General features: G+C 32.9%; 1 protein-coding gene across 1 annotated transcript; it reads right to left on the bottom strand.

The window, feature by feature from the left end:
* Nucleotides 1–1,175: 1,175 nt before the first annotated feature.
* On the bottom strand, nucleotides 1,176–14,423 carry LOC129237838 (chitinase-like protein Idgf4). The gene is made up of 3 exons (XM_054872791.1): nucleotides 14,169–14,423; nucleotides 2,075–2,635; nucleotides 1,176–2,002 (listed from the first exon to the last, which is right to left on the bottom strand). The coding sequence occupies exons 1-3, from the start codon at nucleotides 14,278–14,280 to the stop codon at nucleotides 1,356–1,358; spliced, it is 1,320 nt and encodes a 439-aa protein (XP_054728766.1). The 5' UTR covers nucleotides 14,281–14,423; the 3' UTR covers nucleotides 1,176–1,355.
* Nucleotides 14,424–14,997: the final 574 nt, after the last annotated feature.

Genomic DNA, 14,997 nt, shown 5'->3' with positions numbered 1-14,997 from the left:
ATTTTCAATGAAACCACCAGAATGGGGCAACTGTCATTAAGCAGAAGGGACTGCAGGTAGCTGGTTGGACTGATGACGGGCCACTTTCTGTGGGCGAAGCACATGAAAAAGGTAGTCATCTCAGACAGTGTACTCTGCCCAGCTTGTGAAGAGGAGGATGAGACGGCGGACGACTTCTTGAGCCTCTACCTTCGCTCGAATCAGGTTTGAGGTCTTTGGCACAGATGTGTTAAGAAGCGACCACCTTGACTCCTTGGCACCACAAGATCTACTCAGATTTCTTCGGAGGTCGAGTAGACTTAAAGAAACTTAAAAGGGGAATCCGAGTGTAGTAGAATGGACTTAATTGTGTTTGAGTGCTGCACTTTCTAGTTGTCCCGACAAAAGAAAAATGTTCCTCCTTATTTGAGGAGAACTCTTTCTATTTTTTGCCATTACAATCTTAAGCAATAAAACAATAACCAGAACATTGACTTAGTTTATCTTTTTCAGACATGGCCCTTCGGCTCGCTTTCATTCAGATGTTCGGGCTTTGTGCCAATATCATATACCATCAGAAATCCAGTTTGAGAAAATTTGAGTAATTTGAAAATAATTCACCTCATTCAATGGCTTCTCAACGATGGTTACTTTAGTCAACATTTAACGAAATTGCGAAAGAGAAATTTCCAAGTACCCCAAACTACGCCTAACCTTTAGTTCTGTAAAAACTAACCAAAAGTACAGGTGTTGATACTGTTAACATATTCTGAGTACATGCAAGGCACATTGAACTGGTAGTATCAGTAGAACAGCTAATTTTTTTTTATTCATCTGGTCCTGAAATTGTCAAAATTTGCTTAAATTAATCTACTCTGTCCATCTTTGTTTATACATTTTGAAATTTTAAAGGCCAAAAGCAAAAACAAAAAACACTGCTCTTTTTTTTTCTCTACTGCTACTTCCTCTTCAAGTTATTTTGAGTAGGGGTGTATTAAAAAAAAATGAATAAAAAAACAATAATAATTCCAAAATGGAAAATCACATGTACGTAGCCAGCAAAATTTGAAAAGTACCTTTTTTTTTAACAAACCTCGTTTGTTAATCGAACTCCCAAAATCCAAAATCACTCAAATCAGACGGTGCACGTGATTTTTAGTTCCACAAAGCAACTTTCAATGCATTAAGTCTCCATATTTTTATCAAACTTTCGTATGTTATATTTTTGTTAATGTGATAATACGTGTTACATCCATTCGATAATGAGACTTAAAAACAAAACAAAAGAACAAAATGCAAAAAAACGAAAACTTAAAAATGCGTAAGAAGTTTTAACAAAATTATTTCGTAATGTAAATTTTGTTCACTCGCTTAATTTACAATTTGTATTTGATGGCACGGAGGATGGGATATTTGTCGCCTGTACAAGCACCACGGAAATCATCGAACGACAAATCTATCAAAGCCACGCCGCCCAAACCTCTGGACTTCACAAAGGCCGCCTTATTGGCAGCAGTGTCGGGATCATCATAACCCACCCAAATGCCATTTTCGCCATTGTCATCGGCCGAGCGGTAGGCATAGCTGCCGAAACGCTTAGTTGGATCGCCCACCTTGCGCAATGGACCGTCGGCGCCCTTCAAATGCTGATTGGCTGGGTTTGGCAATTTGCCGCATACCTCAGGCCAGCTAAGCAAACCGGGTTTCTGAGTCTGTGTGCCTGCTGGTGCAACGCCATCGGTTTCAACCACTGGTGGCAAACCAGTGAGGCCAGAGTCTTTAGTCATTTTCCAGGCACGGCCATAGGCGGCAATACCGACATTAATTTTAGTGGCAGGGCAATGATTATTTAACCAATATTGAACTTGGAAATTAACATTCGCTTCAGGATTACGCTCATTCAGTTCATAGATGGGTGCAGGGAAGTCAGCTATTTCAGGATCACGTTCTGGTGTTTTGAAGTCGTAGGCATGCAAATTGACGTAATCCAAATTGTTCACAATGGCGGGCACATCGTAGAAAACTGTAACAAAATTGAGTTTAATAAGTTAACTAATTAGGCTAAATGGCAAACAAACGCAAAATCAAAACTTACGCGAAGAGTTTACATTGGGCAAGACGGACAGACCCAACAAAAAGCCATCTGGACGGAAAGCATTCTTCAGTTCACGCACAAGTGCTGTAAATTCCTCTTTATGCTCCTCAGCTTTCTCGTCAACCACAAAGTCTCCGGTGAAGATTTTCTTGAAACCCTTCCAAAATTTGCCAATACCGCTATGCACCTTCTTAGGCTTGTTCTTGGGGAACTGCCAGGCCAAGTCGAGACCATCGAAACCATAAGTCTTCACCAACGAGTGAGCGCTATTTATGAATGGTATGCGTGCATTGGAACTCTCCAGGAGTGTCAAATACTTGTTGTTATCAGGATCTACTTCGTCCTTATCGCCGCCAATGCTCAACAAAACCTTTAAATGGGGAAACTTCTTCTTGAAACCAGTTACGGTGCGGTACAGGCCCGAGCCGATGTCCAGATCAAGTTTCTCATTACTGCTGACGAGTTTGTTTGACGTTGGACTGATGCTGGCATAACCGTAGACGAGGTGAGAACAAAACTGCAGTGCGGGTTCTAATTCGTTGGTAGTGAGCTTGGAGAGACCTGCGATGAAATGAAATAAAATCAAAAGGGTGGTGAATTGAGTTTTGAAAATGACTAAGCGTAGAACAGGTTTTGACGTAACTTCAAAGCTGCTAAAATGTATAATTTTGCAATACCCTACGAATTTATAAATAAGTTATGACTAAGTGCAGTTCGTTTATTAAGTTCAGAAGTAATGTAAATGGCAAGTACTCGTAAAGTGACTTAAAAGTGTGCACGGACGATGTAAATTAGGTGTTATTATAACTGTTGCAGCAAAAACCCTAAAAAAAAGAAATCATAAAAACCGTGCGAAATCTGAAAAAAGTTATTTGCGGTTGCAAAACTTTGTAAACAAAGAAAAAAACAGAAAATGTTGTATTTGCTTTTCTCTGCCAACTTTGTTTTTTTTTTTTTTTTTTTTGTTTTTTGCTTAAACAATTAACATCTGCTTATATGCTTACTGAATACGAATTAGGGGCACTCAAGCTTTATGTCTCAAATGACAACAAAGAGGTATTTTTCGTTTGAAACGAGTAATCAAACGTGATGCGGTTTGGCATGCGGCTTTGGGGATTTTAGCACTCGATTTGCAATTTTATCGGGTATTATCAATGCCGGTTTTGTCTACCTCAAAAGGTGGCGAGGCTGCGAACTGTAAGCGCATACGTGTGTGTGTTTATTAATTTTTGGCTGTTAATATTCATAATATCAATTTGTTGCAGGAACATTTAAAATGAACAAATGAATGCCTGACTTTGGCTTAGATATAAAAATGTGATTATATGTAAGTATGCCGATTGCATATATACTCGTACGTGTACATGAAGAGGTGTGGCATATCACATGCCTATTGGGTGTGGTGGGGGCATTAGGATCATTGCCTTCAAACAACAAATAAAATAAAAAGCGAAAAAAATACCACTTAAGCTCTATAAAAATTTTTGTTTTTAATACAAAATATGAAGGTTAAGATTTTTAGTAGCAAAAATTGTTTTTTGGGAAATTCTTAATTTTGAGCGAAAAAAATACGACTTAAGCTCTATAAAAATTTTTTGTTTTTGAAACCAAATATAGAATTTAATATGTTTAGCAAAAAAATTGTTCTTTTGAAAAATCTTAATTTTGAGTGAAAAAAATATGACTGAAGCTTTATAAAAATGTTTTCACAATTTTTAATAAAAATATAAATTTTTAACTAAATGAAAGAAAAAAAAAAATGTTGTATAAAAATTGTCATTATAAGCAAAATTATTATTTTTTCCATTATTTTCTTAAAACAAACACTGTGTGTTTCACCTTTTGTGAAACTAATATGTTAGAGGTGTAACAGCTCACATACCTATTAGGTGTGGCTGTAGTATTAAGGTTGCCTTCAAACAATAAGCAAAATAAAATTAAGATTTTTAGCAAAATATTAATTTTTTGTGGAACCAAATTTTTATGAAAATTTAATTTTTTGTAAAAATAATATATTGTATATAGAAGTGTTTGCGCTTGCCTACTGGGTGTGGCGGTGGCATTAGGATCATTGACTTCAAACAAGACACACAAAGAAAGTTTAAATAAAATTAAATAAAAACTAAAAATTTTGGCATATTATTTTTTGATTTTAAATTTTAAGCAAAATGAAAAAATATTGCTTTATAAATTTTTTTTATGTAAACAGAATGAAAAAATATTTTTAAGCAAAATTTTACATATCGAGCAAAGTATTTCTTCCTATTTTCTAGAACTTTTTTTTTTTTTTCTTTTTTTGAAATGAAAAAATATTTTTAAATAAAAATTTTCATATTCAGCGAAGCATGCTTTTCTTATTTTCTAAAACTTTTTTTTTTCTTTTTTTCTGAAACTCATTTATTAGAGGTTTGGTAGATCATATGTCTATTGAGTGCACTAGGCCCATTGCCTTTAAACAACAAACAAAAATAAAACAATTTTATTGTAAAACATTTTTTATATAAAATTTTAAGCAAAATTAGTTTTTTTGTTAAAAATTGAATTTTTAGTCAATTAAAAAATATTGTTTTATATTATATATATGAAAATTTTTATAAAAATAGAATTTTTTTACCAAAATGTAAAATTATTTTTAAATAAAAATTAAATAAAATTATTTAAAAAAATTAAATTTATATTTCTAGCAAATTAAAAAAAAAATTATTATAACAAATTTTCAATTCTTATTTTTCTTATTTTCCCCAAACAATTTGACTTTTTATTTTTCTCATTCTCAAATCAAAAATTATGAAATCAACTCAAATTTATTTCGCTCATTGCTGCAAAGACGCAATAAATCATTCTCCAATTGGCTGGCTGTATTTGACATACAGCGTCATCTCATCTACCATACCGCAATTTTTGTTATTTGTATTGTGGGGGATTGTCAGCAATGCCGACAATAACAGATTGACTTGTTTACGCCGCCCTTGTACGATGAAAACTAGCAGGAATTTTTCTCGGAAACAATTCAATTGCAGGTAATTGATCTTGTGCTGAATGCCACCACTTATAAAATAAATTGAAACAAAAATTTAATTCAATTAGAAATCTAATAACACTATAAAAAAATAAATAATAAAAAGATTACGTAAACAAACTTGTGCGTACTAGCATTTTCTAAATAAATACCAATTAGTTTTTATTGAAAGATGATAACAAACATAGCGAGCAATTGGAGAAAGTAACTAACTTAGTCATAAATGCTTACACATACATACGAGTACTTACATACACACGAGTACACATGTACGTAAAAGAAGCTTATTTCAATTTTGTTATTTTCTGAAACTAATTCATTAGGGGTATGGCGAAGCACATGCCCGTTAGGTGTGGCGCATACATTAAGATCATTGTTACCTTCAAATAACAGCAATGCTTAACCCTTTTTATTCTAAAATATTTTTTTATACAAATTTTAATTTTTAGCAAAATAAAAAATTAGTTTTTAGAAAAATTTTTTAGTATAAATTTTTCGCAAAATAAAATTTATTTTTATAAAAATTTTAATTTTTGGGAAAAAAATTATTTTTTTATTAAAATAGAATTCTTACGACTTTATTTTATAAAAAAATTTAAATAAAAATTTTAATTTTTCGCAAAACAAATTATTTTTTATAAAAATTTAAATTTTTAGTTTAAAATTTTCGCAAAAAAAAAATATTTTTTATAAAAACTTTCATTTTCAGGAACAGAAATTATTTTATTTATTGAAATAGAATTTTTAATGATTTTTTTTTTTTAATTTTTTTTTTTATAAAAATTGCAAAATTTAGCAAAATAAAAACATATATAAAGGGTGTTTTTTTAGAGGTTAGGTTTTCAAGATGAAATAAAACGTATATAATTTAATGTTATGGCCAAGAATTTAGCTTTATTATAAAGATAAGGGTTTGCCATTATGTTTTAAAAATGATTTCGGGTAAGTGGCCGCCGCGGCTGGCTCGAATAAATTCCAGCCGAGAGGCCCAATTTTCGACCACTTTTTGCAGCAATTGGGGCCGTATGTTAGCAATAACGCGCCGAATATTCTCTTCCAAGACGTCAATCGTCTCGGGCTTATCTGCGTAGACAAGCGACTTCACATAGCCCCACAAGAAATAGTCCAGCGGTGTTATATCGCACGATCTTGGAGGTCACGCCACAGGTCCACGGCGCGAGATAATGCGCTCACCAAAAGTTTCCTTCAATAAATCGATTGTTGCGTTGGCTGTATGGCATGTAGCGCCGTCTTGTTGGAACCAAAGGTCGTCCACATCAACATCGTCCAATTCAGGCATGAAAAAGTCATTAATCATGGCTCTATAGCGCTCTCCATTGACTGTAACATTATGGCCGGCTTAATTTTTAAAGAAATATGGACCATTGATTCCCTCTGCACATAGAGAACACCAAACAGTGACTTTTTGAGGATGTAACGGCGTCTCAGCAATGGCTTGTGGATTATGTTCACTCCAAATGCGACAATTTTGCTTATTGACATACCCATTCAACCAAAAGTGAGCTTCATCGCTGAACAAAATTTTCTTGCGATGCGTCGCGCGAACCGAACCATTATTTTCGTGATAAATTTGCACAATTTGCAAACGTTGTTCAGGTGTAAGTCTATTCATTATGCCAACTTGAAAACCTAACCTCTAAAAAAAAACACCCTTTATATATTAATAAATTTTTTTTTTTAATTTTAGTTCTTAATATAAATTTTTCGCAAAATAAAAAATTTATTTTATACAAAAATTTAAATTTTTTTTTGGGAAAACAATTTTTTTAATTAAAATAGAATTTTTCATAAAAACTAAAAAAATATTTTCTTATAAAAAATTAACATTTTAAGCAAACAAAAAATTCTGCTACTTTAGTATTGGCTAAAAGGAGGCAAATTTGACGCAAAACTCACAGGTTATTAAAACTTTTTCGAAGAAGGCAGAGTGGTTTTTAATTTTTGTATAATACGAAACTATTCCAAAGGTGTGGATGCATCTGTAACACATTTATTAAAAACACTAAAGATCATCAACAACATGGTTGTAAACTTTTGCGCCACACTGTATTATTGGAGATAAACAATTTTGCATAAAGATGACTAATTTTCGCATGATTATTTCCAATTTTCGCTATTGACGTAAATTTCTCACTCCAGTTTTCAAAAACATGAGTGAAAATTTGTTTAAATATCACAGATTAGTGTGAAAAATTGAAGGCCAATTGTATTTAACAGAAATTCAAGCAATGATATCTTTCAGTGAACTACTTATTAATTTGCACTTCATCCAAATTCACAAATAATTAAACCAGACTTTAATTTCTCTGCGACTGTGTTTGTATGTGTAAAACTTTTCTTGATGCTTCGCTTGCCAACGCACGTCTACCCTGCAGGGAAAAGCCAAAGTACATAGTAAAAAATTGTTTTTGATCAGATACTGCTATTTAATAAGAGAAATTATGTCAGTTCCTCATTGACTAGATTGGTACCAGTAGTAAAATTATCAATTTATCTGCAAACTAGTTGATTTAAGTTATGAAAATTTAAGTTTAGAGAAAAAAGTATATACTGATAAAAAACCATCCAAGTATATCAATTAAAGGCAACAATTTAATAATATCTACATGGGACTTATTCACTTTATTCTCGTATGTAGCCTCGCACTACGAAGTAAGTAAGATTAGAGGAGCGGATTTATAATGTTGTCAAATTAGCTCAGATTAAGAAGGAAACAGCTATTTCACCCCATTTACGCATGAACTCTTTCTATAGATCTTCATAACAATGTAATATTCACTACTTTGCCACAACTTAAGTTTTTCTTGCCAGCCATCGATGCAGTTTTATTCCCTACTTATTCGCAGAAAAAAGCTCGTAGCAACCGGTCACTTCAATATGAATCCGAACTTTAACTATTTAATTTGAGTTATGTTACTAAAGGGCTTACCTTAAATTCTATTTATTTTTTTGTCTAAAGAATTTGTTTTACTTTTTTAGAATTACTTTTAATGTAAGTTTGAAACAATATTTGATTGTTTAACCAATTACCTCAGAGAAATTTCATTTAATTGCAAGAAAGAACATATGCTGCCTTCACTTTTAATATGAAATATAACACCTATTTAAAAACGTTGGAATTGATGGTTTTTCTATATTGTCCTAACTGGTCCAAAACTGACTATTTTAGAAGCATATAGGACCTGACTTTTTTTTGTTTAGTATGAATTGGTATTTTGCTAATGCATGGCTGCATTTCGTAGGACTTCGCCGCGTTAAAAATAGAACTCGCTAACATGAAAAAAGGACAGAACACGAACTATTTGAACTGAAAAGTGAACTGGTAGTATTCTAGTTCACAACTGTTATTTTTCCCTGCAGGGTAAATACACATACCGACACAAGTATAAAAGTATGCAATTTTTTAAACGTTTTGTAAACAACTTGTCACTCATAATTAGTCTACTTTTCATCTTTATCATTAGCTTAATAAGCAGATGAACGTTGCCAAGAATTAAAGAGTGAGTATACGTGTACATAATTTCAAATCACGAAATTTTATGTACACATTTTTCCATATCAAATTGGTCACACCAAAGGTTATCGCTCTGTATTTGTGACACATTTTATACTTAAGTAACAATTAAAGTGTTTTCTAAGTATGCAAAGATGACATAAATAAGAATGTCTGTACAGTTACTTGAAGGTTTCTGTGTGTACACACGCTTGGTTTAATTGCTGTCTACTTCTTAATCAGCTTTGAGACGGATTTTAGCAAAAGCAAACTAATTCACTTCATTGGCAAGTCTGCGTTTAGTTTTTTCAAATGGAAGATGTTTGTCAATGCTCTGTCTAAAAAAAATAAAATTTTATAAGTAAATAGATATGAATTATGGATTTCTAAAGAGCATCAATAGTTGTGTTCGATAAGACAAACACTTTTAGCAGTTATTCCTAATTTTTGCAAGCAGGCGTTCAATAAAGCCAAAAAATTATCCATCACATAAAAATTCAGAGAGCAAAGTGTCAATTGGATACTGGAGAGACGTTTATTTTGTGCTGGAGAAATTTTAGCCATTAAAAACAATCCATCTTGAAAGCATCTGATCTGACAGCATATGACTGAACTTTTTGTAAGCAAATAAATTTATTTTTTGTTTAATACTCGTATGATGTTTTGTTACTTTTGCCCTGCGCTGGTTTGAAACTTTCAGTTTATAGTCAGATATGCTCGGTTTATAGGAAAATTCAACAACAAGAAACGAGCTTTTCTAACGTATATATTAAATAATTTTTTAGTAATTTTTTTGGAAAATGCAAAAATTTGTAAAAAAAGCAATCAGCTGATATGTCTTCTTCTATCTGTTTTCGGAAATGATAGTCAAATTTTGCGTTCGTTAACTTTTTCGCTTTTTCTACTCTTTGGAGAGAATTTTCGCTTACGCTATCGATTTGGATTGATGGCTGGTGATGGCTAAATTTGTTATCGAACACAACTATTTTTAAACTGTCAAATAAGCATAACTTTTAGATGTACTACACTCTAAAAAAGAGTTTCGACCAAAGATATGTATTTCACTTCTGTGTTAAACTTAGCAAATTTGCTACTGAAATACCAAAATGTTTCAAAATGGTTAGGAATATTGACTTTATTATACATCTATTATTCGAGAATTTAAATATTTTTTCCAGATATAATGACTTTTGCTAGGAACACTGATTTTTAATTTATCTTGCCATTGGTGTTTGAAAAATGGTTGGCGTTGAAAGAACTCCTAGTCGTTTCGAGCCATTTTGTGTTACTGTTTGTTATAATCAGCATATTTTTGGTGTAAAGTATAGCTTACATCTTGCCGGTGGCTTACTCCAGTTTTACATGTTTGCAGAAGCTACGATGATGACAGAAACCACAGATACAGTCGCATCTGGATATAAAGAACACCTCGATTTAGTGAACATTGAACGTCGTACATGGAATACTCAAAATAGTGAATAATCGAAAACTTCAAAATACTGAACAAAATTTAAATAAAAAACAACTCCAAGCAAAAAGCAAAAACAAAAAACCCCAAAAAGAGTCAGAGATTAAAACAGTTATTCCTTTAAATTGTACTTTGGCTGTTGATTGCTGAAAAGCAGCTATTATTTGAACCTATCGCTTGATGTTTGTTCATGTATTCAAAAGTCTCTGAAAGCTAATAAATTGATAGTACCCTAATATCTTCGAGAAAATTTGTTTCATTCAAGAAAAAATCTGAAATTATTAACAGCATCGGAACAGACGTTAGTGTTTCATCTTTGGCGAAAATATGTATAAATAGATAAATCAAGAATACTCGTAAATAAATAAAGAGTAATAAAAATTATTATTATCTCCCAGCAAACAACTTTAGCATTTAAGAGGAAGATTCTTATAAAGGCAGTATATTTATTCTAATAAACTAAGCTTTTGAATAAAAAATATTAACCTGGTTGCTATGAGCAGGCCTTGCAATAATCAGTTCATCTAATCCAGACACGACTGTGGTTTTTTTTTCTTTTCCAACGAAGAAAAAAAGTATCAAGCTTCGACTAAAGCATATGTAGATCTCTACTAAATATAAAATAGATGTATATTATGAAGAAACTCATAGCTAAGGGTTAAGTCTGAATGGTAAAAAGTACCAGTTTATATCAAATACCTTGGAACATTTTTAAGAATAGGAGAAACATACATACAAAGAAAGTGTATCGATATGCTTTATTTCTCTTTAACCAGTGTTGTGGTCCTTTGTATAGGCCTTATGCTGCACGGGGAGATCAGGAAAGCAATAAGTAGGTAAGTAAGTAATGTTGTGGATACCAACAAAACCGATTGCCCGAAATGGCATTATTCTAAGGCTTCGTTGACTGGAAGATCCATTCCAAATTCAGAAGTTATAACGGTGTACGAAATTCAAAAAATATATTATATTATCAACAGTGAAAATTACCACGCATTGAGCTAGAATATTTAAGTCTTTGCCTATTTTCATTCACAAAAATTTAGGATATTGCAATGATGCACACAGATTACTAAAATTCATAAGTTTGAAAATCTAACAGGAAGACGGCTGGTATCTATTGCTTAAGAGTAACAAATGAAGTATGAAATCTTCTGGAAAAGACTAGTAACTATGCTTAGTTGCTCAATATTTCAGCTCTTTCAAGAGTAAACTTATCATATTACCTTCACAGCCATGCCATTCATTTCCTGCATAGTCTGGGAGACTTAAGCGAAGATGAAAGAGAAACACAAAAACAGTGGAAAATGGTAACCACGAGAGGTATGATGCTCATATGGTGGCATAATATTGCTGGAGTTTTGGGCATGTTTGACCGAAATAACAAGGGAACATCACCGAAAAACAGCTATCTGTAGACGCCAACAATAATGTTGGCTTTACTTAAAAGTAGTTTTTTTCACATATATCCTGATTAAGAGCTGATAAACCAAAAAAAAAAAACCAAGAAAAAAAAATAACTTTGAGATCAGAATATTCAACCATATTCAAAATAAGAAATGCATAATATTTTGACCAGGTTCGACTACGCTTCTTTTGTGTTTTTAGGTTTTATAAATTTTTTACAAAACAATAGTTCATTTTATATAAATGGTTTCAAGGGCTGATGTTGAAAGTGAACCTCACCTAAACGTCAAGTTTTTTTCTGCATTTCATTTCACATTTTTCAGTTTCAGACTAACTCAATTTGAACCATAAACAATCGAGCACCGCGTTAAAGTTATTCAGACTTATTATGAAAACGGGCGTTCAAGTCAAAATGCGTATCGTGCTCTTCAGGAAGAAAATCATTTTCAGTGATGAGTCACATTTTCGCCTCAGTGGATTCGTCAATAAGCAGAATTGCCGCATTTGGGCGAATGATAATCTAAGAGTGATTGCCGAAAAACCAATACACCCACAAAGAGTGACTGTTTGGTGCGGTTTATGGGCCGGCGGCATCATTGGGCTGTATTTTTTCCAAAATGGGGCCGGTCAGGCAGTTACTGTGAATAGTATTCGCTATCGTGAGATGATAACGAACTTTTTATGGCTCGAATTAGAAGATATGAATGTGGACGATATGTGGTTTCAACAGGACGGTGCCACTTGTCAAACAGCTAACGAAACAATGGCTTTTTTGCGCGAAAAATTTGATGGCCGAATAATCTCACGTCGCGGCGATGTCAATTGGCCACCAAGATCATGTGATTTGACACCGTTGGACTTCTTTCTTTGGGGTTATTTGAAAGAAAAGGTGTACGTCGATAAGCCAGCATCAATTCAAGAGCTATAGGATGAAATAATTCGGCATATTAAAGGCATAGAACCTCAATTATGCCTCAGCGTCATCGAAAATTTGGACCATTGGATGGAGATGTGCCACCGAGACCGCGCCAGCTATTTGGCCGATATGATTTACATACGTAATTGAGCCATAGCAATATTATCATAATAAAGAGAAATGACAATGATTTCCTAAAAATATTGTATTGTATTCAAAATCAACACCGGCCCTTGAAACTTAATCACCCTTTATTTGTTTAAAAAAAGTTCGTTTCAAAGTACAATATATATGTATATAAAATATCTAAAAAAATTTCTCTGTATAACAAAACGACGAAAAAAATTATAAAAAAAGAAGGAAATAAAATTACACATTTCTTTTTAATTTTTCATAACGTTTGAAATTTTGAATAAATATGTTGACTATTTTGTCGCCTATTTTGAGTACCTGCTTGTCGCGTTCTGTAATATACATATTTAAAATCTGCGATGTTGCATACAAATACGTGCATCACCAGAATAAATATTCCATATTACCGCAATATAAACTCCCCAATCATTTTTTTCCTTTTTCTTTAAATGCATAACATGGAAAGAAAATGAAAAATCAATGTTTCATAAACCTTGAGGTTTGCCAAATGGTTGAAAAACTGATTTTAACAATTTTTAAAATTGGTGGTGAGTACCAGTTTTCTAAATATTAAAACTGTTTATTTCCTGTTATGAAGTCATTAATCCACTGACAGTCCTATAAATAAGAAGTAAATTCAATCAACAAGATTTTACTACTTTTAGTTCCCAGGATTTTGAAAGTTTTTGAACACCTTTTGACCTGTTAACACTTCCTTATGTTACTACAGATTTTGAAAGTTCTAATAAAAAATTGAGCACTTCATGCCAACTTTGATAGATTTGAAAAATGTTGATTCTTTGTTAAATACATAATTCTTTCGTGCATTTAAAGCATGCATTTATTTATATCTTTACTGATAGCGTTAAAAAATCTGTGAATACCCTTAAAAAGTGATATTTTGAACGAAAAAATAAAAAATATATATTGAACTCAAACCGGCAACTGCATAATATGTATAAAAACATACAATGTAGTAGATCCCCCGATCTCTAATTGAGAGCCACAAGGCAAGTTAATAAAATGTACGCCTAACTGTTAAAAATATCAGCTGGCATACTTCACTAATTTTATAAATGAAGCTGACTAGAAGCACTGGTTATCATTTCTATTTCGAATACCAGTACGAGATAATAAACAAAACTTGCCCTGAAACAGCGTTTGATAACCTTTGGCTCAAGCTATGCGTGATTTACACGTACGTATGTTTGTATGTTGGTATGCATATAAGTATACATATAAGTAAATATATATATATGCATATGTGAGTCTAAGATTCTTTATGTGGGAATGAGTTAATATGGTTTTCAATATATATTTTTTCTTTATTATTATTTTTTTTCATGAATCGTTCATAGGAAATGATAGGAAATTACTGAAATTATTTCCAGAATATTCAAGTTAAGCGAAATTTGAAGGTGATACACTTTCGCTTTCATTTATAAACGCTTGAGAACGTGTATATATATTTACGAGTAACTGTAGATTGCAAAAATACTCGTTACGTGCTTGAGTGCATTTACGAATCGTTCGTGGTTTTGGTATAAAATTTCCAATAATTACTAAATTTTTTATTGTTTTCCGCACAGCTCTTAAATCGTTCACTGTATTCGCTGTTGTTATTGTTTGGTTGCTTACCTTCACGCACATAACTATTGCCATCGTAGTAGCAAACAAGATGTGTGTTGCTCGCCTGCTGAGCTTTGGCCAAAGCGGCTAGCGACAAAGCCAACAAAATGACAAATTTCATTTTGCCAGAAAAGACGAAACACTTGAATTACTTAAATTTTTTACAAACAAATATTGTGTTTTTTTATTTATTTTTTTGCGTAAGTCACTGCTCAGTAGATATGAACTAATCGCCTCCGAAGTAAAACTGAAACTGCCAACTGATCTGGAAAGGTGTTTTAAGTTAATGCCGGTGCGCCGTCGCGAACAGCCGGCTGATGGTGGTTCGGTTGATTGGCTGTTAAGTCGCGTACGCTGCCCGAGCAAAAGCATCAAAGCAAACAAAGGTCGACGTATTAAAAAAAAAAAACAAAATACAGCTGAAAGAGTAAAGAGAGCAGAGAGGGGTGGTTATGTGAAAGATCAGAGAAATCGAAATAAAAAGGAAATTGATAATTGAACCACAATGAATATTTACACTATGTATGAGTATTTAGTTTGATTGTTGGTTATAAATCCAGTGCATGAAAGCTTTATCTTATGTTAGCAGGGAATTTTTTTGTAATTTTTTATTTTATTTTAAATTTAAGGGACATCACGTGTATTTACTCTAGAATAGGTAGGCAGGGCCGTAGAGAGCATATCCTGGCCCCGGGGAAAATTGCAAATGCGGGCCTTTCCAATAATGTCTAATTCCTATAAATACGTATAATCTCGAGTCCGGGCCCCTCTGAGAACTCCGGGCCCGGGGGAAAAAGGACCCGATCCCCCCCGCCCCCCTCTCGTCGGGCCTGTAGGT

This window comes from Anastrepha obliqua, chromosome 2, assembly GCF_027943255.1.
Source record: "Anastrepha obliqua isolate idAnaObli1 chromosome 2, idAnaObli1_1.0, whole genome shotgun sequence".
NCBI lineage: Eukaryota > Metazoa > Arthropoda > Insecta > Diptera > Tephritidae > Anastrepha > Anastrepha obliqua.
Note: the sequence above shows the minus strand (reverse complement) of the source record. Positions and strands in the feature narration are given on the sequence as shown.